The sequence below is a fragment of the Convolutriloba macropyga genome, chromosome 8 (genome assembly GCF_964194025.1).
Source record: "Convolutriloba macropyga chromosome 8, txConMacr16.3, whole genome shotgun sequence".
Lineage (NCBI taxonomy): Eukaryota > Metazoa > Xenacoelomorpha > Acoela > Convolutidae > Convolutriloba > Convolutriloba macropyga.
The window spans coordinates 30,426,570-30,451,386 of record NC_134475.1 but is presented as its reverse complement, the minus strand read 5'-3'; the positions used below and the strand labels follow the sequence as shown (position 1 = coordinate 30,451,386).

The 24,817-nt window shown below is 34.7% G+C and overlaps 1 protein-coding gene across 1 annotated transcript; it reads left to right on the top strand.

The window, feature by feature from the left end:
- The first annotated feature begins 1,819 nt into the window (after positions 1-1,819).
- On the top strand, positions 1,820-19,699 carry LOC142344668 (ufm1-specific protease 2-like). The gene is made up of 5 exons (XM_075396507.1): positions 1,820-2,303; positions 8,850-9,313; positions 13,227-13,453; positions 17,816-18,010; positions 18,265-19,699. Exons 1-5 carry the CDS (start codon positions 1,958-1,960, stop codon positions 18,506-18,508), a joined length of 1,476 nt encoding a protein of 491 aa, XP_075252622.1. The 5' UTR covers positions 1,820-1,957; the 3' UTR covers positions 18,509-19,699.
- The last annotated feature ends 5,118 nt before the right edge of the window (positions 19,700-24,817 follow it).

Genomic DNA, 24,817 nt, shown 5'->3' with positions numbered 1-24,817 from the left:
GTCAGCATTATCTTTAATTGGTCTGTTTAGAAAGAATTTATCTCAAATTTATTCTTTTTGAACGTTTTCCCAATTTTGTTCTTTTTAAACAACAATGGTATGTTTAAAAAAATCATTCCACTGTGGTAGCCATTTCAATGTTTTGAGATCACTGACAAAATACCGTTAATGATGTCAACGGAAGGGCTTGGAATTAAAGAAACATGATTTACTAGATTTTCAATAAACTTCTCATTTCCGTATTTTTTGTTGTGGCTACTTAATGGTAGAACTCTTGCTGGCCTTGGAATGGTTTGTGCTTGCGTATAGTAGGTGTGTGTGTGTTTGTGTTTGTATGTGCGTCTTTGTGTGTGTGTTTGTATGTGCGTGTGTGTTTTTGTTTGTCTGTGAGCGCATGACGCTGCACAACGTACACTTGTACGTTTACTGCAAATTATCAGTTTTTTTCCAAGTTTTTTAATATGGGGACTGTGAGCGTGAGTGGACAGCAGTGACAGTGAGACGCTAAATCAAACTGAAACCGTAAAAAATAGTGACAAGAATTCATCACAAAATTCACTATACAAAGTCGTTATTCTCATGTGGCTTAGTGTCAACTGTTTAATTTGTTCAACTCTTTGGAGATTAATTAAGGAAGTGTGATAATGTGCTTATATGTTTTTGCTTTTTGCTTTTACTTCATCAGGCAAAAGTTCGTTTTTGCTGTACTTAATTTTGCGGCTCTTTCAGCAATTTGCAGGAATTTTTGTTGAGTTCTCTCAGCTTGCATCATTTTTGAATGAATTGTTCTGATAATTAATTGTTTTGATACTAACCCTGCAATCTTAGTCTCAAGAAGCCGAGTTTAGCTACCAATTTCGATCAGAAGAACCACACGTAATCATTTTTTGTAAAAAAAACGATAGTTTTTCAAGAAAATAATCTTGCCTTTTTTCAGTTTACATTTTCTCGTTCCACAGGCTCAAAAGAGCGGTTTTGTTCAAACGGTCATGCCGCTCCTTTATTGTTCTTTTGCTGCTTTTATTTGTATAGCGTGGTATTTTAAACTGATTGGGAGTGAATTATAGGCTGAATTGCGTTAGCCTTTTTGATCACAAATGGTTGACTTCACTCTCTAAATGTCTGCTGTATTTGTTGCTGCTGCTAACCCTTTCAATGGTAGATTCTTATGAAATGACGGCTGTTTGTAATGAAGTACGTTGATGAAATTAACATTTCAAAATTTTTTCGAATCTTTTGATGGATATTGTGCATTTGCTGATGTAGAATAATCTGCTTTGTGCTATAAATGTTTAACAGCATATCTTTTTAAGAGTTTTTCTCAGCTTTTACTGCAATCTGTCGGCAACTTTTTCAAACGTTTTTGATATTTAAAGAGCAATTACTTAACCAAAAAATGGATACTTGTGCGTAGGATAGTTCATATGATTTGTTGGCTGTTCATGCATATAGTGCTAGAAAAAAAGTTGTTGTGGAGCTTTAAAGAGAAAGAGACAGTGGTGCCTATTTCCTTCTATTGTAAGGTAATGTATGATTCTAATGTTTAAGTAGATATTCTTACAAAACAAACGTCGACCTGACATTCTCTGTAAAAAGATGGGAAAATTGTGTATCACAGTACTACTGCCCGGCTGGAATTCTTATAGATTTAATACTGAATCTTGATTGTGCGAAATTATTTGAAACATTTATTATTAGAATCTATAGCTACTGGTATCGTTTTCAGTTTCATGCAAAACTGGCCTCTAATTATAAGTGTTTTTTGAGGCTATAGTATAGAGATGAAAAAGCTTGATTGAGGTTTGTAGCCTTTCAAAGCTTTGATGATCTCTTTGAGCACTACATTGTTAGTCGGATAATAAATGTAGGTTAATTGTGTTTAAAGTTCTGTCTGTATAGCTAGATTACATGTAGTGTACCGACTGTTGGTAATTTTCAGTTGAGAATTGTACCAGAAATGGTGGCTTCAAAAGAGACCAAATGTCTGTTGCATGTAACCGGATGTCTGAAGTCATCTCAAACAATCAAATCAACTGATTCTAAGGGGAGCACAATTAAACAAATATACGACTCCTTAATAGACAAATGCTCTGAAGATAATTCTAACGTGGCATTTTTTGTACGAAGTAAGGAAGGCGATCGGTTCACGATATCACAATGTATTAAGGGCAACAGTGGTTTTGATTCGGAAACTCTAGCATCTCTGAGCCATCAAATGGTTTTAGGCCATCCCGTCATCGAAATTGATATTGCAGTTTTGTTCGCCTCTAAGGTGCCCGAAAGTGGTGATGAGGTTATCCAAGGTAAGATAAATAAATCCGCTCACAAGCTGCGGGGTCTCGATCTCGGTTGTCTCTATGTATTCACTTAACTGCTTACATTTCTGAGAGAAACCTTTATTGGCGACATGATGGCGTTTTGTCGTTATTAATAGCCGCAAAGCATTAGCTGAGACTATTATTGGACTTCTCTTGGTTTTTTACAATTCAAAGAATTTGTTGTATTGGGGCTCTGTTTCTATTTTACGACTTGAAGAGGAGTATTGGTTTTCTTAGGGTTTTGTTTTTCCGGAAGTAATATTTGTTCAGACGGCGTTTGAGCTAAAAGCGAAAGAGTAAAACTGCCGTATGAACTAATTTTTTCTGAGCGAGAGAAGTTTTTTGATCGTGCGCTTCGATCAGCGAATGACTTCTCGACTTTGAAATGTGTTTTTTTGGCAGAATGGCATATATAGATAGCCAGTTTTTTCGTTACGTTGTGTCAGGATTTTTGCTTATAATTTTTGCAAAAAACTTCAGTAAAACCTGTATTAATATGGGAACCTTTGAAAGATACCACTGTCTTTTTCGAGAGTAATAATGCGTTTCAAATTCTAAATGAGCACATTTTCTTCATTTTTGGCTCATTTTTATGGTTTGAGCCCTTTCTTAATTTTTTTATTTGCAATTGATTCATTTCAACTTTTTGACTGTTAATTACTTTTAACGAATTTTATCGGAGCCTCAGTTTTGATTTTAAACGATTTTTTTTGCCTGTGAAATATGTTCTGTTTATTTTGTCCTTTTTTGATTAATTTGAAGGTTTTTCGCTGATTTTTAGTCTTGCGGAATTTTGCTCATTGTATCATTTTATTCAATTTATTAGTAATTGATTATCTCATGCCTGTACGATCTGCTTACTATAAAGTATGCAAGTTTTTTGCTGCAAAATTGTGTTTTTTTATTCAATTTGACAAAAAATTGAGGAATTTCTCCTCATTTTCTCCTTTTCTTAAAAAGTAGTGTTGTTCATGAGCTCATTAAGGCTTGGACATTTATGGTTGAAAAAGCAGTTTTCTTTGCATGAAACAACAGTATTAGTTTGTATGTGTACTTGTACTACATTTAAATTTAATTGTATTTTTCTAATTTTTCTTGTTAATTTTTTCTGGCATTATTTTGTTTTGTCCTTTGACTTAAGACTGTTGTTTTCTCTGCATTGATGCGTTCTGCTGGGATATATTAGCTATTTGAAAAGCCAGTTTTTTTTCGGCGGATAGGACTTTGAGTTGTTTCCGGAATTCTTTTGGCTATGTTTTTTTAAGATCTGCTCACACATTTAATTGTATTTTCAATTTTTTCATTGTTTTGTTCTAAGTGGTTTTGCCAATCCGTCCATTGTCCTTTCTAGGTCTAGTGTCTTGTTTAGTCAATGAAAATTTTTTAAATTGTATGTCAGGACTTGTCCTGCTACGACCATATGACGTCACAATCACCAATTCAAATATGCTTTTTGTTCATTCTTTCATGCACCTCAACTGAATGACGTCATTTTTTTTCACTCTTAGTGGAGACTGTTTTTTTGTTCATTCGAGTGATTAAATTTTGGTCACACGTAACTTTTCACACGTCACACCAAATTTGCCACAGGGTAGTGAATAAGTAAAATTTTTTGCATGTTCTAAATCTCAAATTTGTTTTGTATAAAGAGCTATCCTAAAGCCACTATGACAATTTTCAGTGTGCCATAGTCTGCCGGTATTGAACCAAAATGATGATAGAGAAGTCTTCCAAGTTCTCAAGCATTTAAGCAGTTTCCCCCAAACTTTTTTTTGGTTACTTGTTTTGAAGTATCGCCGCTGTAGGAGGAGCACGTATTTTCCTCATTATATATTTCTTTTGAATGCAAGCTCTTAGAGCAGAATAATCTGTTGCACTGTACTCTTCTTAGAGAAAACGCCTAAAGCTAACTATTTTTTCAAAATTTTTTGACTAGATTATTTAGATTCATTTAGTGGAAGAGGGAAGCAGCTCATTATGCTGGCAACTATTTTGTATTATTTGGCTCCCAACAAATTCAAATTTAAGAGTTAAAATCTATCCTGAACCGATGATGGTATTTTTTGATGGAGGAATAGATTAGTGGAATAGAAGAGTAGAAGCAAAGTGATGGCAGCACAAGTCACCAAACTTTTCCGCTATTTCGGCAATTCCCCGCCAAACCTATTGCGATCAGTCTTTAAACAAACATCTCCGAACAGATCAGCCGGGGTACCAAGTGTTTTTCCTCATGGAAATTGTTTTTCAAAGGTATGCTCTCAGAGCAAAAAACTGCTGGTCACTCTGAGAAAAACGCAGTTTCTGACAACTTTTGCTGTCCCCCTCATGCAGAATAGGTTGATTAATTTTTGTAAGAGTGATCCAGATATTGGAGGAGAATATAGTTCGAAATCTTTGGCTTGTGAAAAAATAAAATCTGGACGTTTTTACTTACTTTTAACAAATGGAAAAGATTTTTGTAGAAACAACAATCGTGATGCCATGTTTTTATGAGCTAAAGATAAGTAGAACAGAAGAATAGAAGTAAAATGAGAATAGCAAACGCCTCCCAGTTTTACCCGCATTTAAGAAATTTCCCGTCAAACAAGTTGTAGTTTTTTTTTAAATATCTGAAATCAACGATCAGAGAGCAAAGTATCTTTCATGATTATAAATATCTTCCGAAAGTGAAAACTGCGAAAGAAGTCAATTTCTCTTAGAGAAAACCGCGAAAAAGTCAATTTTCCATAGATTCGTTGGAACCATATTTTTTTTCGTTGGAACCATATTTTTCAAGCAGGGAGCCAGCTAATAACGCTAGCAACTAAGTGTTCCGACCCCCACTTTTCTGTCAATTTTGGCCAACCGAATTATTCATCGTAGAGAATTGTGAGTGGTATCATTAAAAAGCCCGTCTGGCGTAGAATACGAAATCGATTTTCGTGTTTTACATGGAGTTATCGAGGTTTAAAGTTTTGTGAACATTCGACTGTTTTTGTTCACATTTTCATTAATTTTTGATGAAATTTGGAACAATTTCGCAAATATAATTTAAAATAAGTTAAAATTTTTAACGCCACAGTGTTGTTGTTACCGTTAGAGATAGAAGAGCGTTGCTGAATTGTTTGATTGAAGTTTTTTGTCATAATTCAAACTTTTTTTTTCTCAAAAATGGCACAAAATATGCTTTTTTGTTCCACTTTGTTATAGTTTGCCAGACTGAGTGACATAGATACCTTAACACAGACTCCCTAATCTCAAAAAAGCGCTAGTTGCAAAAGGTGCCGTATGAAAGTCTTCTGGAGTTAAAACTTTGACGTTTTTGCAGATTTAACTCGATAATTATACAAAATGCATCTTTTCAATATTTGAAGAATTCCACTCAACAATTGGTCTAATTCGAAAACACTTGGAACACGTGGTCGGTTTTCTGGGCGCGCGACACAAACAGGGAGAGGTTCGACAATATCATGCATTCTTAGAATCAGAGACTTTTTGTTTTTTTTTGATGCTGCCTTTTTTTCAAAGTATTTCGCTTTTGTTTTTTTTTAATGTTTATTACAGACAAAATATTTTATTCACGGCTCCGTTAATGACAGCTGCAATTTACGTAAATTTGATGCCGAATGTAGATACAATTTGTTTTCAGAGAACCAGAGCGTTTTTATGGCTTTGAGGAAGAGTTTTAGTAAAATTCAACTGAACTTTTGTCTTTTGCCTTCAATTGTTATTCTTTTAGCAGTCTGAATTTTAACTTGAGCACTCAAAGATCTAAATTTTTTCCTCAAGAGGTGCAAGTGAAATTTTTCTATTCATTCGGTTGTTTCCTAATGTCTCTTATGTTATTGAATGTATTTGTTTTAATGAAATTTTGGTGATTTTTTGAACTTGTCAAATTTTTATATTATTTTAGTCAACATTTTGTTTATTCTCAGTAAGTACAGGTCAACTTTTTCTCCGTATCGAATACAAACTAATTTTTTGTCCGGTTGTTTCAACAGAAGGTTTTCTTGCTTTTGGTACTACGAGTTTTCATACAAATCTCAAAAAGAGCGCTAGTTGCAATTAGGCGCCGTATGAAAGTCTTCCGGAATTGAAACTTCGCCGTTTTTTGCAGATTTAACTCGATATTTATACAAAATTCATTGTTTTTTTAATAGTTTGCTCTTTATAATGGTTTTATTTTTACTCAAATGGTCTTTCTTCTTGGAACAACCAGTTTTCATAAAACCAATTTTCGTGATTTTTGCAAATTTGCCCCTTTTTGTAGGTTTTTGTTTTCTTTTCACAATATCACAATAATGGGTGTCATTTGACTTACAAATATTGTCATCTGAAAAAATGCAAACGAAGATTATTATCTTTTTTAGCGATCAGCTTAATATTTATTTGATTGGGGGACATCGTTTTCCTGCATAATTTTTCGTTCAAATTTTTCGTTTTCGGCTGTATTTGTCGTTCTTTTTGTAGTCGTATGACATATCTTGTCATGAAAGGCCTCAGTTGCTCTCTATTGATGTATAGGAGACTCTCTCAATGATTTCGTTTGATGCGTTTTGTTTCTAATCAGTTCGAATATATTTCTTTTTTTTTAAAAAAAAGCAATTTTTTAATAAGTTTTTGCCGCGTTTGCTCATTTCTAGTTGACTTGTTGCCAAGTCGCATTGAGGAAAAGTCCCATATTTTGTTCCAAAAAGAACCGGTTAATCTTTTTAGTATAGATTTTATCGGATGGCATTTCGATTTGGTTATTAGTTGTTTTCAAAAAATGGACAAGGTGTTTTGGTCGTAATTAATATTTGTAACTTTGATTTTTATTGCCGTCTTTTCTGGTAGTCTTATTATGGTAGCCACAGGTCTCATAGGCCCTCTAGAGTAAATTGTTTTATTCTTATAGTAGTTTGTTGAACGATATATTGATATGTCAATTTTTTTTTATCTCTTCCTCATTTGGTAGACAATTAAGTGAAAAATGTAGATGAGCGGGGTCGGAACTTAATGTGCAAACGCACATTAACGAGCCTCCTTGTTAGATTTAATAGGTAACCCTCAAAAAATTTAATTTTCCAAAACATTTGAAAAATTCTACTTTATAATCAACCAATATGATTAATGAAATGTTATGCTATTTTATGCCACCGTGATGAAATTTTTTTCTTGATCGAATCTTTTTTCCCGCCATTTTTTTCGTTAATATCGTATTCATACACTCCTAGTTCAAAACCAAATTAGGGGTCACCGTATTGACATAAGCGCTAAAATCAAACTAAATATTTACTCCCCAATGCTTGATATGTTTCCTGATTATCATTCCAAATCATTAATCAGGGCTGTCACATATCAATGCAATTTAAAATCAGAAAAGTATAAACTTTTGAACTTTGTCCTTTTTGATTGAAAAAATACAGTTAGTTTTATAGATACTGAATGTAAATGAAGTTTTTCTCTGCGGATTTATGATATCTGAAGTGGTGGTTGTGCATAAACTGATTTTAAACTGTTTCTGCGGCAGATCTAATTCAGCGGCGAGTTCTGGATTTATCTAATCAATTTTTTTTGGTTTCCTGTTATTTTTTCATATCTAACTTGTCTGTGACTGCGTGTTTTTTGCCAAGGTTTTTTATATATAAAAACGTTGATTCTTCAGATAAATGCAATATTACAAATGGAGACGTGTAATCTAAAAAGATAACATAATAAGCGAAAATTATCATCAGAATTATAGTGATCTGCCGTATCTTAATGAAAATTGGACGTTTGGAAATCTTCATTAAAGTTTAACAAAATCTTTTCATTTGAGACTCATGCTAATTTCTAGATTGCTTCTAGCTTGTGATTTTTTGCTTCAAGATTTTATCGGTGATTATTTTCATAGGTGAGGAAAAGAATCCATGTGAGGAGGCGGTCACAGGATGGATTTCTTTGTCTTGAAGTTCTTTCCATTTTGCTCGTTTCCAAACCAATCATGATCAATTTTCTTGTCATTACGGTATAGGCTAAGTGATAAGACATGGAATAAAAGCTGTCAACGTCCCCTAAATTTTCCAGGAATTTTAATTTTCCTCTAAATCGCTGAAAAAATGGTAGTTTGAAATATATCAATACTTAGCGGTCCAGGGACTAATTTTTTTCTCCGCAATTTTGTTCTTTTCAAGAAATTTTTGAGACACTTTTCTGTATAAAAAATTAGGGATCGACGTGCTTGTCCAAACAAAAATGAAAAAAATCGAAATTTTTTAATTGCTCTGTAAAAAATTTGTAGCAATTAGTCATGTCGTTCTTTTCTTATACGATTTTTGTACTATTTCAAAAACGGGATAAACACTTAAAGCCCGGAGGGCATTAAGTACCCTAAGTAAGGGTCTTACGGCCCACTGTTCTCTAATTATGCGATCAACCGTAGCTGAAGAGACAATTTCCTAGCGAAGGGCAGTTTTTTGAGTATGACCGCAATCTCAATCTCATGTGTTAGTGGTAACAATATAGTTTCTAAGATATGCGCACTGATGTGGTAGATTTTAGTTGATTCTAGGTAGTTTATTGTTCTTTCAGCGCCTGTCTTGACCGAGTCACTCAATCCTGACCAGACAAAGTTTCACAGTTTTGATATTCCAATCGACATTCTACAGCTTGTCTGTTCCTCTAAGTTAAATGAGCAGACATTGAGGCAGTTCCTTGAACACCATCTTCACCTTCAGAAAACATTTCATAAACAATTTGAAGATTCTTCAAGCGAGTCGAAAAGTTGGGATCAAAATAGCTCAATAGTCCCCTCGTATCCATATCATTTTGACCTCACTTCGTTCCGAAATGAAGAATTATCGGAATCAAGTGACAATAGCAGAAATTTAAACGAAGAACCTAATATTGTGACTGAGTTGATGCCAATAGGAGGAAAAGAAGACTTGGGAAGATCGGTGAGATCAAAGTTGCACGAGAAGTATGGAATTGAGAAATCTAAGCCGGTATTTCGAAAGGAAAATGCAGTTCGTTTCAAACCGCTATTCACAACTCAGGTGATAACTTACATATTTCCAACTCCAACTCCAACTTTTCCAATGTTCGACCGTTATCGGTCTAAGTGAAGTATCTAATAATGTTTTTAATATTTTTGACTCTACTGTTGCTCAAACCGATTAAAACAATATGTAAGAGTGCCATTTTAATTCCTTTATTTCAAAGGTAAAGAGCCTGCGACGCCATAGGCGATGTAGCACAATAACAATGAATAAAGTTAATTTAACCTTAAAAACTTGGTTAAGGCAAATCTAAGTTTCATTTGCCCTGACAAACTTACGGTAACTTTGACAAATTACTTTACTAGAAAAAAAACCAGGGCATCACCACCTTAAGAATCCTAACTTTATCCTATCCTCTATCATACAATGTAACTACCTTCACTTTTTATACTTTAACTTGATACTTTTATACTTATATGAAACCCCAAAAATAGAAAACAGGATTTCAAGGTATTGCGTGAAGTTGCGCAGGTTTTTACCTGAAAATAATGAATTTTTTTTACTCTTTTACGAATAACTTTTTGATTTCAATTATTTAATAAAAGGAAAAGAATACTGGCGACTTGTCAACATTTTCAGTTAAATTTAATAAGCATTCAACTGTAAGACTGTTGAGAGTTTATATTAGAAATACCTGTTGATGCTTTAGGAATAATTAACTGGAAAAGAATGAAAAACAATTTTTAACAAAATTATATTTTGTGATGTTCTGGTCTCAAGTATCCAGTCAATTTTGTTTGATCTTTCTTAAATCGAGGTAACATTAGTTAATGATGTTCAAATACGGTCTACTTCGAATTGAACAGTCCGCAAAAAGTACCCTGATTTGCACACAAAATAGAAAAAAAACATTATTAATTCCTTTGAGTATGAACTATAAAATACAGAACATAGTTTGAAGGCAATTTAGTGTTAAGAAGTATAAATGAATGAATGAAACAAACGTCACAGATTGTGAAAGTTTAAAGTTGTATTAAATTTACAATGTTTTAAAATATCAACAAATTAAGAGAGATGAATTATAATTTTGAGAAAAATTTTTAAAAATGCTAATTCCACAATTAACATTTTCGAGAAAAGAGAAAAGTTTTAAAAATGCTAATCCTTCAATTAACATTTCTTAGAAGAATAAATGACGCCGTAAAATTAAGTCAAATTAAGATTGAACTTGAAAGAATTGAGATAAGAATTCAATTCAGAGACCGTTGGGTCTTGAAACTCATTCCAGAAATGATATTTTATTGTAGTTTTGAGAGCCCGCTTTTTAGGGATATTCCGCCTCAAGGCGAGAGGTAAATCGTTATACCAGTCAACTGAATTTTTTGAAAAACAGTTTTGCATTATATATTTTTTTGGTTTGCTCCAAATGACAGCTTGTTTGTACGGTCATTTATTTTAGCACTTAGGGTGGCTAACTTGAGTTCATCGAAAGCTGGTAGATCTGCTTTAAGAAGCTTCATAAAATATATAATAACCCGATACTCTATGAGGTATTCTACTGGTAAGGTTTTGTGTTTGATCTTGAGATCAGTCGTCCTGTCAAATTTGGTTCTATTGAAACATGCCTTTATCCCCCAGTTCAGTTGTTTATTTAGAGTAACTCGAAGTTATTTTTTAAAACCTGAGAGGAGAACAATTGGGTAATGCAGATGACTTAAAACAAGAGCGTTAAGTAAAGCATTTTTCTTGAAAAAGAGAATGAGTTTAGCAATACTTTTTTCAAGATGTAATTTTTATTCAGAAATTGTTTTTCCACTGCAAAAGATAAAAGTATTATCAGCGTACTCGATTATATTAGAATTCACGTCAGTATCATATTTCATATCATTTACATATATGTTAAAAGGCAGTGAGCCTAGCACATTACCTTGTGGTACTCCACGGTTAAGTGTTATCCAATTTGATTCATACTTCGAGAATTTAACTTTTTGAACACGGTTTTCTGGATAAGATTTTAGAATTGTATTTGCTTGTTCACTAAAACCTAAAAGTTTAGTTTTGTGCAGAAGAATAGGATGTGATATCAAATCAAAAGCTTTGATAGGTCTAAAAATGCTCCTTCAACGATTATTGATCATATCTGAATTTTTTCAGTGCAATATAAAAGGGCATCTGTAGTTGACACTTTTTTTCTATATCCAAACTGTGTTGTTGGAAGCAGTTTATTCTTCTCTAATTAGGCTAATATTTGATCTCGAGGAAGGTTTTCAAAAATTTTAGCTAGAGCTCCAGTAAGCGAAATTGGTCGATAATTTATCGGGTCTTCAGGATCATCTTTTTTGAAAAGAAGAAACACGTGGGCACGCTTAAGGTCGTCAGGAAAGAGTTGTTCAGTTAAGAATTGGTTAATCAAAAAACAGAGTGGTTCAGATATGTGTTCTCTTGCATCTTTTAAAGCCCAAGCTGGAATAAGTGATGGACCCAACGGTTTTTAACATTTATATTGTTGAGCAAATCAAATATCTCCTTGGTTGTCGTATACCTGAATATAAATTTGTTACTGTGGCCTGCCGCATTGTTACAGAATTGATACTGTTCTTTTTTACCAAAATATTTACCTAACGCTGAAAATTTATAGTTGAGAAGATTGGCAATATCATTTCCATTGGTCGAAACCGTTCCAAAACTGTTTTTGAGTCTTGGTATTTCTGTCTGTGTTTTTTCACTGTTTCTGATTTCGTTGATAAAATTCCACCTTTTTCGTGCACTTTTTAACTTTTGAAACACATCTAGATGTTTTTCATTTTCCTGCTTCAAACTTTGCAGGAAAATCTGTCTTTGCAAACTTTTTAACCGTATATTTTGATATCCATTGTTGATGTAGCGTTAGTTTAGGCTTGTCATGGCGTATGAAGACGGTCTTTTGTGGAGCATGCTTCTTAATGAAAAATTAAGAACAATAATATACTTTTTAAGTAAGTAATGGTAACGTTAATGTTTTAAGGTCGTGAGGCCTTAACTTGTAAGTTAAAATTGATATTAAACTAAGATTAGGGTGATGCAAAATCTAAGACGAGTTCAGTTAAGGAGTAGGAAGTCTACCTGAATTACTTTAAGGATTTATGTGAGAAGCACGTTGAAGGAGATACTCAAAGTAAAAAGACAAACCACGTAAGCAAATGCGGCAGTTAGTTTAACAACCGACTATATAGAATCCATTTCTCGTTATTTTGTAATCTTTTAAGCGGTTTTTTTTTACTATTTGCGCATTTCCATTTATACATTAAGATAAGTTTTGTAGTCTTTTGAGACAAAAAAATTGATTCCGATCCACTTTACCTTTACTTCTTAATTTCACATTGCAAGGCAATGTTCTGTTTGATTTTGTGAAGCAGAACCAATTGCTTCTTTTAATGGTTGTAAATCCCGGCTTAAAAAATTTTGAGCCAGTATAAATGAAAAAGACCAAATCTAGTGAATTTCCAAGCCCAGTGAAAAAGCGGGTACGTCGGTTTATTTGAAAAGGTCTTTCTATTTGAAAAGGTCACAATGAGTTATAAAATTTCAGCTTTTCTGAACGAATATCTCGAGCTCCTAATTAGATGTATTACCTGTTTTGTCCGGACCTGGCCAAATTCTGTTGAGACTAGAAGCGCCATCAACCTTACTTAAAGAGAACTGAAAAATTACAAAAGGCTTAATAATTGCTCTCACTATTTGTAAAATTGTTACAGTTATTTGGGTCTTGTTCTTTTTTAGCGATTTTTCACTTGATCGATCTTCTCTCTGGCCTATTTGTCTTTTCTTATGAGCAACGGGGTAAACTGCTAAGGGCAGAGAGCATTGAGTTTTATTGCATAAGTTCTCTTAGAGCTGTAGCCTTTTCAACTGTATCGGTCACCGAAAACACGGGAGGTACAAAATCAACTTTGGTAGGCATGGACCTCGGGTTATGTTTATATGTTTTCAGCTAGTATTTGACGAATCTACCACTCCTCCACCACCCAAATTGTCTGGATCGAGTGGAATTGGCAATTATGCAGGTACAGTTTGCGAGACAGTCAAGGGCCAGTATGCCTATTTCCACTACATGCAGGATAGCATGAGTGACAGTGGGTGGGGATGTGCGTACAGGAGTCTCCAGACTGTATGGAGTTGGTTCCTCCTTCAGGGATACACTCACAAGAATGTCATCGGGTACGTTTAGTTGACGAAGCAGTTGCTGGCCAGCCTTTTCGGTGACTACATCCACACAAAATTTTCACATTCCATCTTGGGAAATTGAATAACTTTTGTGCTCTCCTCTTCTAAAACCCTTCTGGTTTATCGTGGTTATCGTGGATAAAATCATTCCCTGTAATTTAAAACCACTGCTGCTGGGAGGGCAAAGAATTGAAGTGTGAGAATTCGAAGGGGGAGGTTTGAAGAACTAATGAATTTTACAAAAAAAAAAGAAACTGGTGTTTGTATCTTCGGAATAATTGCTACGTCATCCTGATTGGTGTGTTCAACATATTGTCATTTCTGTTGTAATTTTGTTGAAATGACGTCGTCCTCGCTATCTTGAAGCGTTGGGAGTTTGAAACGGCTGTTAGTATTGTGATGTTTTCCTGTTTGAAACAGTTTTAGTTTTTATACTCATAAACTTCTTCAAACAGGCTTTTAAAAAGGAAAGTACGTTAATTTTCAAAAACGATGAATTACAAATTCATGCAAATCTTTAGCTATCAACTGAAATCAAATAGCTTCAATTTTTGGGTCATTTGGAAGATATTGAGACCTGTAATTAACCAGAATGAAATACGACTACAAAAAGAACAAATACAGGCAAAATTGAAGTCAATTAAATTTTGCGATAGAACGTTGTTGAAGCCGTTAAAATTGTAATCTAATCACTAAAAATGTTGGATATCATCAATTGTGCTTTATTTCAACGCCGTTAATGTGATATGTAAATTGTCATTAATGTGTCATTTGTGTGACAATGGGGCAAGACAGCAAAAAACGATTATCAAAAATGGAAATGATCCATAAATCAAAAAGTTATGAAAACTCGTCTTATCAAGAAAACCACTATTGAAATGATAAAACAACAAAGAAGGCTAAGTTTCATTCCACTTGAAGAAGGATGCGACCTCTCTCCCTGATTAGACTAAACGTCAAGGTGACAGAAATAAGATAAAATATGGCAAAGCCCAGTAAACCGTTAAATTTTTTCAAATTTCATCAGCGCAAACTTTCAGCAAAAGAATACAAAATTGATTATTTTGTAAATGCTTGAAGCCAATATTGACCTGTCATTTGCAGGACTTCGTCAATAAACTGCAAAATCACAAAGAAGCAATTCAGAAACAATTTTACGCAAACACATTGTTGAACCCAGAAAAACATGAGCTTTTTACTGAACTTAAAACGTATTTTCATTGGCTTTCATTTGCACGGTCAATAATTGAGATTTGATTTCAAATCGTTCTGGTCTGTAATTAACATAAAGAGTCCGAAAAAATAACAATTTTAAGTTAGGAGGACATCTCCCTCATCACAATCCAAAAGTTTTTTGGCTGCTCATTTACTTAAACAAATAATTGATCCAAATGTTAGAGAAAGGGATAATTTGACAAAATGTGATATCACAAATAACCAAAAATTAATTTTGAGTTTTGGATAATTATAGAGTTATGTGAGCGATAAAGCATTAGGTATTTATTGAAAGCATTAGATAGTTTCAATAATAGGTACTTAGATAGCCAATCAGACCACCCCAATTTGATCCATTATACACAGTTTTGAGACTACGAAAGAACAACAAATGCTGGCAATATTCGAGACTTTTTAAACGTTTACGAAAACACATTGTCGTAGCCGTAAAAACTATGAACTTTTTCAAATATAAAAGTGATTTATTGGGCTTCATTTGAACATATATGGAATCTCTCGTTAATTAAAACTCTTCATGAAAACAGACTTGTCCGCAATTGGGATGAAAACAAATACAAAAAAAATAAAAGGGAGAGCCAAAATACAGTCCGAATCCTCTTTAAGAAAATCAACGATGAGATCAAAACTGGCCTTGCTATCGCTGCATCGCTATCAAAAATAAATGATGATTTTTGATAACTATCGGTTTAATATAGCGAAAGGCCGCTAAATTGATACCCCAAGAAAGCTTTTTTATGCCCGGGATTTTAAAATAGCTCTAATCTGAGTAAACGAGCATTTTCGCAGTTTTTATTTCTGCGCTATCGGTCTTTTGGTGTCATAAAGGAACCAAGTTTGGCTTTTATATTTTCTTCACCACTATAGTGGGTTGGAACAAAAACAGATATACACGTTCTTATGGTTAAGAATTCTATGCGGATACATGCTTTAATATGTAGTTAATGCTGTGTCCTTGATTTTGTTCTCTTTTCTCGTTCTTTTTGTTTATTTGCGGCTAACAAGTGTTTAAAAAGTGTAGTGTTCGCTTTCCAATTTACCTTGATTTTTTGGTGACTTCGCCACCACTGGTTCTCTAAAGAGGGCAGATTTGTAGAACTTCTTTTTGTTGTTTTTCCAAATTTTGTAAACATAGAGCCATATGCGTTTTTGGGTTTCAAAATCTTTTCTTGTAATAACTCTGATATTCTCGTTTTCTTTGAATTGTAATTCAGCACTTTTCCTGTTATGTCTTCCATTTCGTCGTCAAGATTTTCGTTAAAACCTGTGTTGTCTTTGTGAGCTTTTTTCACTAATTGGTCTGCAAATTCTTAATTTGCAAATATTTTTTTGCAAATGTTAATTTGCTTTTTGCTCTGTGTGTCATAGTTACACAGACATATTTATCTATTCTGTTGATTAAAACTGAAACGTTTTCTTTCAGTCACAAAGAAATACAACAAACCCTGCACACAATTGGCGACAAGCCGGCCTCGTTTGTGGGTTCCTCCCAGTGGATTGGGTCTTTCGAGGTCAGCTACATTTTGGATCATCACCTGGACATAACTAGTGCATTCATCAATGTCCAAAGTGGCGATAAACTGTTCTCCAATGCTGGCAGAATTGCCCAACATTTCGAGTAATTTTACAAACTGCAGAAAAAGTACAGTTACAAAGTGTTTAATGACTGAAATAGGGAGCACCGCTAAACACGCAGCGCGGATGTTAAATGAACCAATAAAACTTTTGACACAAAACTATCTATTTTGATTGGCTGGTTAATCTAGAATATTCGCAGTTGAATGATACGGGGTGATGTTTATGCATATACTTATCCACTAAAATGTCAACCAGAATTGACCTGAGTCGGCAAAGTGAAAATGCTTCAATTTCTAGGGCACATGGAACTCCAATCATGGTAGGTGGAGGTGTTCTAGCACACACAATCTGTGGAATTTGCTATGAGGATGAAGCAATTGAGCATTCAGTCAGATATCTCATACTTGATCCTCACTATACGGGAACAGAAGACATGAAGAACATCAAGAAGAAAGCAGTGTATGCATGGAAACCAGTCTTTTTGGAAGAGCGACTCATTTTACAACCTGTGCTTACCTCAGAGGCCAAATGTGTTTTAAATGTCAGTATCTAAATTCAATATTAGCTAAACAATTGTGGGCAAATCTGAGATAATATGGAATAACTATGCCTATTTATATTAATTCAATAGATTGTAACAAAAAATAAGTTTCCACAGAAAACTTTCATCATGCCAGTTTTATTGACGCTTAAGGTTCAAGAAAGTTCAGATAGGTAAGTAGTAGTTTAATTTAAACAGTTTCTAAGGAAGGAGATTTGTCCTGAGGTCAAAATTTGACGAGGCTGCTCTTAAGATGAACATATATCTAGCTAAGTTGATTAAGAGCATTGACAACATTTTGAAAAATGCAATGAAATGACAAATATAGTGAACATTTTGGAGAGGTTGTCTTTAATTGTAGAAGTTGATTGATTGATGTTTATGTTTTTGTGTGGATTTCATTTCGTTTTTTATCACAATGTAAATGGTGAATTCTTGACGTTTTGGTTTTTCGACTAGATAATTGATGTGATTACATTTACGACTAGATAATCGATGTGATTACATCGATGTGATTGGATACATGTTTTAATATGTAGTTAATGCTATGTCCTTGATTTTGTTCTCTTTTCTCGTTCTTTTTGTTTATTTGCGGCTAACAAGTGTTTAAAAAGTGTAGTGTTCCCTTTCCGATTAACCTTGATTTTTTGGTGACTTCGCCACTACTGGTTCTCTAAAGAGGGCAGATTTGTAGAACTTCTTTTTGTTGTTTTTCCAAATTTTGTAAACATAGAGCCATATGCGTTTTTGGGTATCAAAATCTTTTCTTGTAATAACTCTGATATTCTCGTTTTTATATTAATTTCTTTGAATTGTAATTCCGCACTTTTCCTGTTATGTCTTCCATTTCGTCGTCAAGATTTTCGTTAAAACCTGTGTTGTCTTCGTGAGGTTTTTTCACTAATTGGTCTGCAAATATTTAATTTGCTTTTTGCTCTGTGTGTCATAGTTACACAGACAGATTAATCTGTTCTGTTGATTAAAACTGAAACTTTTTCTTTCAGTCACAAAGAAATACAACAAACCCTGCACACAATTGGCGACAAGCCGGCCTCGTTTGTGGGTTCCTCCCAGTGGATTGGGTCTTTTGAGGTCAGCTACGTTTTGGATCATCACCTGGACATAACTAGTGCATTCATCAATGTCCAAAGTGGCGATCAACTGGTCTCCAATGCTGGCAGAATTGCCCAACATTTCAAGTAATTTTACAAAATGCAGAAAAAGTACAGTTACAAAGTGTTTCAGAAATAGGGAACACCGCTAAACACGCAGCGCGGATATGTTAAATGAACCAATAAAACTTTTGACACAAAACTATCTATTTTGATTGGCTGGTTAATCTAGAATATTCGCAGTTGAATGATACGGGGTGATGTTTATGCATATACTTATCCACTAAAATGTCAACCAGAATTGACCTGAGTCGGCAAAGTGAAAATGCTTCAATTTCTAGGGCACATGGAACTCCAATCATGGTAGGTGGAGGTGTTCTAGCACACACAATCTGTGGGATTTATTATGAGGATGAAGCAATTGAGCATTCAGTCAGATATCTCATACTGGATCCTCACTATACGGGAACAGAAGACACGAAGAACATCAAGAAGAAAGCAGTGTATGCATGGAAACCACAGTCTTTTTGGAAGAGCGACTCATTTTACAACCTGTGCTTACCTCAGAGGCCAAATGTATTTTAAATGTCAGTATCTAAATTCAATATTAGCTAAACAATTGTGGGCAAATCTGGGAGAATATGGAATAACTATGCCTATTTATATTACTTCAATAGATTGTAACAAAAAATAAATTTCCATAGAAAACTTTCATCATGCCAGTTTTATTGACGCTTAAGGTTCAAGAAAGTTCAGATAGGTAAATAGTAGTTTAATTTAAACAGTTTCTAAGGAAGGAGATTTGTCCTGAGGTCAAAATTTGACGAGGCTGCTCTTAAGATGAACATATATCTAGCTAAGTTGATTGAGAGCATTGACAACATTTTGAAAAATGCAATGAAATGACAAATATAGTGAACATTTTGAAGAGGTTGTCTTTAATTGTAGAAGTTGATTGATTGATGTTGATGTTTTAGTGTGGATTTCATTTCGTTTTGTTATCTCAATGTAAATGGTGAATTCTTGACGTTTTGGTTTTTGGACTAGATAATTGATGTGATAACATTTTTTTGAGAAAGCTGTGGCTCTATTATTTAAACAAATTATTGCCGAGAACTTTATTGATTAAAGCTTTGTAATTAATTTCTCTCAAACACCGTCTGTAGAGAATAAATATGGGTCGTACTAGATAATGTGACTTTTCTGAGATTCATCCTCCGATTCAGGATAACCTGATAAAGACCACGCTTCAGTGACCTTAGAGCTTTACGAGTCTCTTACGTGTACGCCAAAGAGGTGTAAAGGAGGTGCGGTAAGTCCCGACTCACCTCCTTCCCCCCATTTCTCTTTCTCAAAAATATTATAAAAACTTATTATTGTAGGTTGTTCATATTGATATATAGCTAACTTTTTATTTGCTCTCGATCGAAGTTTGAAGCTTTATAGTAAACGTGCTGGTCTTTTTATGCTGAATTTTGACTTTCGAGTTACTTTTACACCCTACATTTAATTCTCTCTTCGCGTGATCTAATTCTCTCTCGCTCATTCACTAGTGTCAGCAGCTGAAATAAAGGGACGGCAGTTCACTACTTAAGGCCACATGAGCAGAGCAACCAAATTTGTCTATTTTTTTGAAATTTTATAGGTTATACGAGACACTTGAGAACGGGCCATCGGCCCAATAGTGCTCTCCCACAGTCAAATATGTGATTGTATTTGTACAGGTAATTGTGAAAAGCTACTTATTGACTGATGGAAACAATTTATTATTATTATTATTTGTAGTAGCGTAGCATATATTAACCTCTCCTGACATCATTTGAAGCCCCCTTGGTTAATGTAGTTACACCAACCAACAACCCCTGCAATAGATATGAATTCCTTTAGTCGTTCTAGAGCATTTCTTCCTACAATAGTAGGTTATGTTTAATTGCCGCCCTCAGCCTCTCTACGGTATTTTTAGGTGTTCTTTTTTATTCGCTTTACCTTTTGATCACGTTTTCCGTTTCACATAAGTTACAATTCTCACGCTTGACTTATGACTTACTTCACTGTTTCAACTGAATGGATTTTAAATTGTTTCACGCAATGAATTTTGTAATGTGAATACGGTCAAAATCAAAATAGCAAAGTCAAAAGAAACAGGATCAACGTATCAAGCGCGGTCATTAAGTCATAATGCACTAGGTTATCAAAGTTCATTAAAGAGAATGCTAGCTGGCATAAATATTATGCTTAATAGCCTTCAGTTTAGAAGCTGAAATAAATGTTATTTTAGAAATTAACTGAATATGCAAAATTTGCACACCAAATAAATTTACTTTGACACTTAAAAAGTTCTGTCGATTTTTATCTCCTAACTTTTTTCTTTTTCTGTTTCAATCCCAATGTGCGTCAACGGCGGCTAATTTCCGGCAATTTGCCGGCTATGTTTAATATCTGCAACTACGCAAACAAACCCAGCAATTGAATCAGGAATTCAGATGAAAGCTGAATGAAGAAACCGCGGTGGGTTTGTCATGTTGTTGCTGTCAAACTCTGCTGGCAAAAGGTTGAACCTGCTTCAAGTTTTTGGAGGGTTCACATTTTCCTATTTATTCTATTTATAATTTGCTTAACTAGTTCAAATTTAGCAAACTGTTGGTGCTGATGTACTACCAATATAACTGTCAATTAATACTACAAATTACGATAAGTCTCCAGCATTACAGCCACTGTTACGTCAACTGTGCAATAATAATGGTTTTCAAGTCTAATGTCAAATAAATTTTATTGTTATTTGGTCAGCTACATTAAAAAATGAAAATGCTTGAACACTGTCAGGTCGACCCGTTAAAAAATTTTCCAAGTTAATCAAATCCTATTGGTTTTATTAAATTCGACACCAGTTTGTTTCAAAGAGGCAGTTGGATTTGAGTCCTTTTCTGTTTAGATGTCAATCAGACGCATTTGATACATGAGATATTTGCTCTCAACTATGAAGTGCTGTAATTTGCTGGATGATTTTATTATAGCTGCGAAGCTGTAAGCTGAGCGTAGCTATATTGCGGTGCTCTTGGTTTTTTTTTGTTTCGTCGTCTGACGCTCTTTTTTCGTTTTACATTTGTTCACACAGCAAAGCTGAAAAAGTCAAATTTTCTGAATGACTTCTTCCTCTCACTAACGACATTTGCGCGCGTGACGTCATTTCTCACTCGCTTTAGCGAAAGTTTTTAGGTTATTTGCGTGATTAGATTTTGATCATACGTGACTTACCTCACTCAATAAAATGACTTTTGCACTTTAAAACTTAGGTTTAATTTGAATTTGTTTAAGGTCAAAGGAACTCATATGTACAGTAAAGGTCCCTAATAAGAGGCTTCTGCGGGATGAATTTTTGACAAGTTTTATTAATTTATCGCTGAATGTTTTTTTGTTTTTTTAGCTTAGTTTTTTGAGCGGCGTCGATTTTTTTATCAATTTAGATCTGTATCTGTTTCTATCTCTATTATATGGCACGCAGGTCTATTCTTTCGCAGCTATTCCGGCAATCTGCCGGCTATGTTTGTGAAACTGATGATTTAATTGAGTTTACATCACAAAACAATACTGACAAGCGTTGTCTTGATATGAAAGTGACGTATTGATCAAAGGTTCAATTGGCGACAAGTTTTATTACAAGTGAGTTGGTTCATATAGCTTTATGCCTTCTTTGCTTCCTTCACCCCGCCTTTTGATTTGGGTGTCACCTAGCAGAGCCGTGCAAAACTTCGCGTGTTTTGTTTTCCCTAACCCCTGGTGAGGGAATCTGCTATCATGAGGTCAGTCTGCAAATAATTCAATTCTAGATCTTGTCTTTCTACAAGCTCCCTTATGAAAGGAAGTTTAATGGCAAAGTGTTCAGTTTCTTCGTAGATATTGGTCTGCTTGCTCATTTTACCTAGGCCTGATTGTCAACGAAAATCTCAGGTTTTTGTATCTGATCACCTAAGACTTGGAATAGATCTCTAAAGTGAATGACTTCCTGTGTCGCTTCTACTAAATGATTCATATCGGCTTCTGACGTTGATGTAGCAAAATATCTGAACTTTTGTTGACTAACCGACTACAGTTTTGTCACTATTTCGTGTGAAGCAGTATCCGGAATTACTTTCCTATGGTCGAAATTTCCTTCCCCGTTCGGCATCTGAGAAGCGCTCTTAATTTTATCTCCCCTCCTAAAAACCAAACTCTTTGATCTGGAACGTTTTAAGTATTTCAGAACTCTTTTACCTGTTTTCCAGTGCTTTTTCACCTGGATTTTCAACAAAACAAAAGCAGTTCGCTGCAAAAGCTATGTCTTGTCCACTCGCGCAGGCTAAATAACGTAAGCAACCTACTTAATTTAAGTCATTTGTTTATGAAGTCACGATTTGTTATTTTATCTTGCTCTTCACTCCCCTCCTGAGGGCAGTTATTTCTATTAAGGTTTAACTCTGTAAGTGGTGTCTCCATTGGTTAACATTTTTGTAGTGCCAGTCTTTATAGCAGTTTTTTCAATGTACTGTTGCTGGTTAATTTCAATGCAGTTCTCCTTATTCATTTTTTCCTTCCAAGAAACCAACAAAAATCCGTTCAATCACTAATTTTAATTCCGTGGACAGCTCACGTTCAAACCAAGAGGAGACTTTTTGTTGACTTTCGCAACTTGTTATAATATCAAGCCAAGAACAAACTGTGCCTCGGATTTATTTTTTCTTAATCAGCAAACAATTAGCATCAACCGAATTTTTTTTAATTGTAAGAAACCAATTTCTTCTCTGTTGCTTAAGACCGTAAAGACGTTTCTTCATCAAGCAAACAAGAGGTTTACCTTGCTGTCTAATTGCTGAAAACGTTCCGGCCAATTCATGTAATTTTCTTCTATAGGCGCTTTAAGATATGCCGTTTTTATATCCATTTGTCTCAACTTGGACCCGAAATGAGCAGACAAACCCACAACAAAACGAATTCTTGATAGCCTAGTTGTTGGTGAGTACTTCACATGAAAATCTTGTGCCAAAATCTATACTTGTGCCAAAGACTATAACATTTGGCCACAAATCTTGCTGTAAATATACTTATTTCTCACGTCGGACCTTAACACCGAAATGCCATCTACTTCTACCCACTATTTTTGCCCTATTTTTAACTAGTTCGCAAATTTTATTTTGTCTAAGAGATTTGTAATCGCTCTCCGTTGCTTTTTCCAGTTTTTATTCTCGGTGGCCTCGTTGGCATTTTAGTGATCAACATTTTCTCTTATGAAAGCTCATTTCTTTGTTTACCTCATCTAAATTTCCCTGCTCATTGGCTCCGAAGTAATAGTTGTTCTGAATTTGCATTCCGTTTTTGAACCTTAATTTCACCTCGCTCATTCTGAATTCCAGTCAGGGAGGATCTACTATCAGGTGCATACCTAGGAATATTGCTTTCTTCGCTTTTCTATCATTTTCTAAACAGGTTTTTTATAAAGATATGCGACTAAAGCGTAAACTTTCATGAAACTGAGATTTGGTTTCCTCTCATCCTTAGCTTCATGAGGAGTTTCCTTTTTTGCTGAGTGCAAGCAGAAATTGCTCAAATGAAAGGCCAGTTTATGCGAATAGGTCCAATATTTTGTCTAAACTGGCCTGATCTAAACACGTAGTGATTCCTACAGTGACATCACAATGTATCTCAATTTTTCCATGTTCTGTACGTGTATACGCAGCAGATTTTAAGCTGCATTCATTTTAGCAGGGTCAACGTCTTAAAATTGTTAGCTTTAAGCTCCTTGGCATTGTCTGATACTAAAGTCTGAGGCTGGCCTACGTCTCCACAAATCTAATGAAACTATCATCAATTTCTATTGCATCTTTGTGACCATCTAAAGCTTCAAGGGTTATGTGCCATTAGATAGCTGTGTGCACAATCTCTGCTGTGTGCACAAAACTGCTTGTGCTCCATTTGTGCAGTCGTTTGCTATTGATTGTTTCTTAGCCTTATTCAACTCACAAATCTCTACCTAGCTGTCGCTGAATATCTTTTTTTTAACCTTTTCAACTGGTTTGCTTAGGTCTGTAAAAATGTTTTAACCCAATCTCTTGTGCCACATTTTTAAGCTAGCGGATAGTAAACAAGTTTCTCTGCTAATTGTACCTGGCTCACTAAAATCCCATTTAAAAATTTTTTTGTCTGAATGGGAATTGAACTCCATTTCTGTCAATTACGCTTAGGTTGGGCCCAATTGAAACTTAAGCTCCTGCATCCCTCATTGACACCAGACGGTGGAGTTTTCAGCTATAAACAAAGCTCAAGTACTATTTTTTGATCGACTTTAACTATCCTGATGTAAAAACGAGACAATACCTCTGCCAGACTGTTTTGTTTGCGTTCTGCATTTTGCCTGGAGAACTATCGTCGAAACTAATAACCAACTCCCTGCCAATGATCATGTGGCTTGTTGCCCTTGAGTCTGACACTAGTCTTCTTCTTTATCAGTATCTGGACACCAGGAGAAGCTTAAATACTCTTTTTTAACTAAATTTCTTGTCTGCTTCTTCGCCTGGCGTGGCTCTCAAACTTTTGTTTTTGCAGTCTGCAGCTATATGTCCAAACATACTGAAATTTTAGCTCTGAACCGCTTTGCTGGTTCTAGGTTGCATGTTCTGAGGCTTACGGTTATTATTTGTGCGACAGAAATTGGTAAGATGAAGATGCGCTTATTACAGATATGGCACCTGTTCTGCTTAACTAGGAACACACTTTCACTTGCATGCTTCTCACTTCTAGTCTTTGCTCGTTGTCAACGTTAATAAGATCACGCTTCAACTCATCATGTGACTTGCTCTCACTGCCGTACTTAACAAGTGTAGCAAAGTTGTCATACTCTTTTGGTAAACATTCCAATAAAAT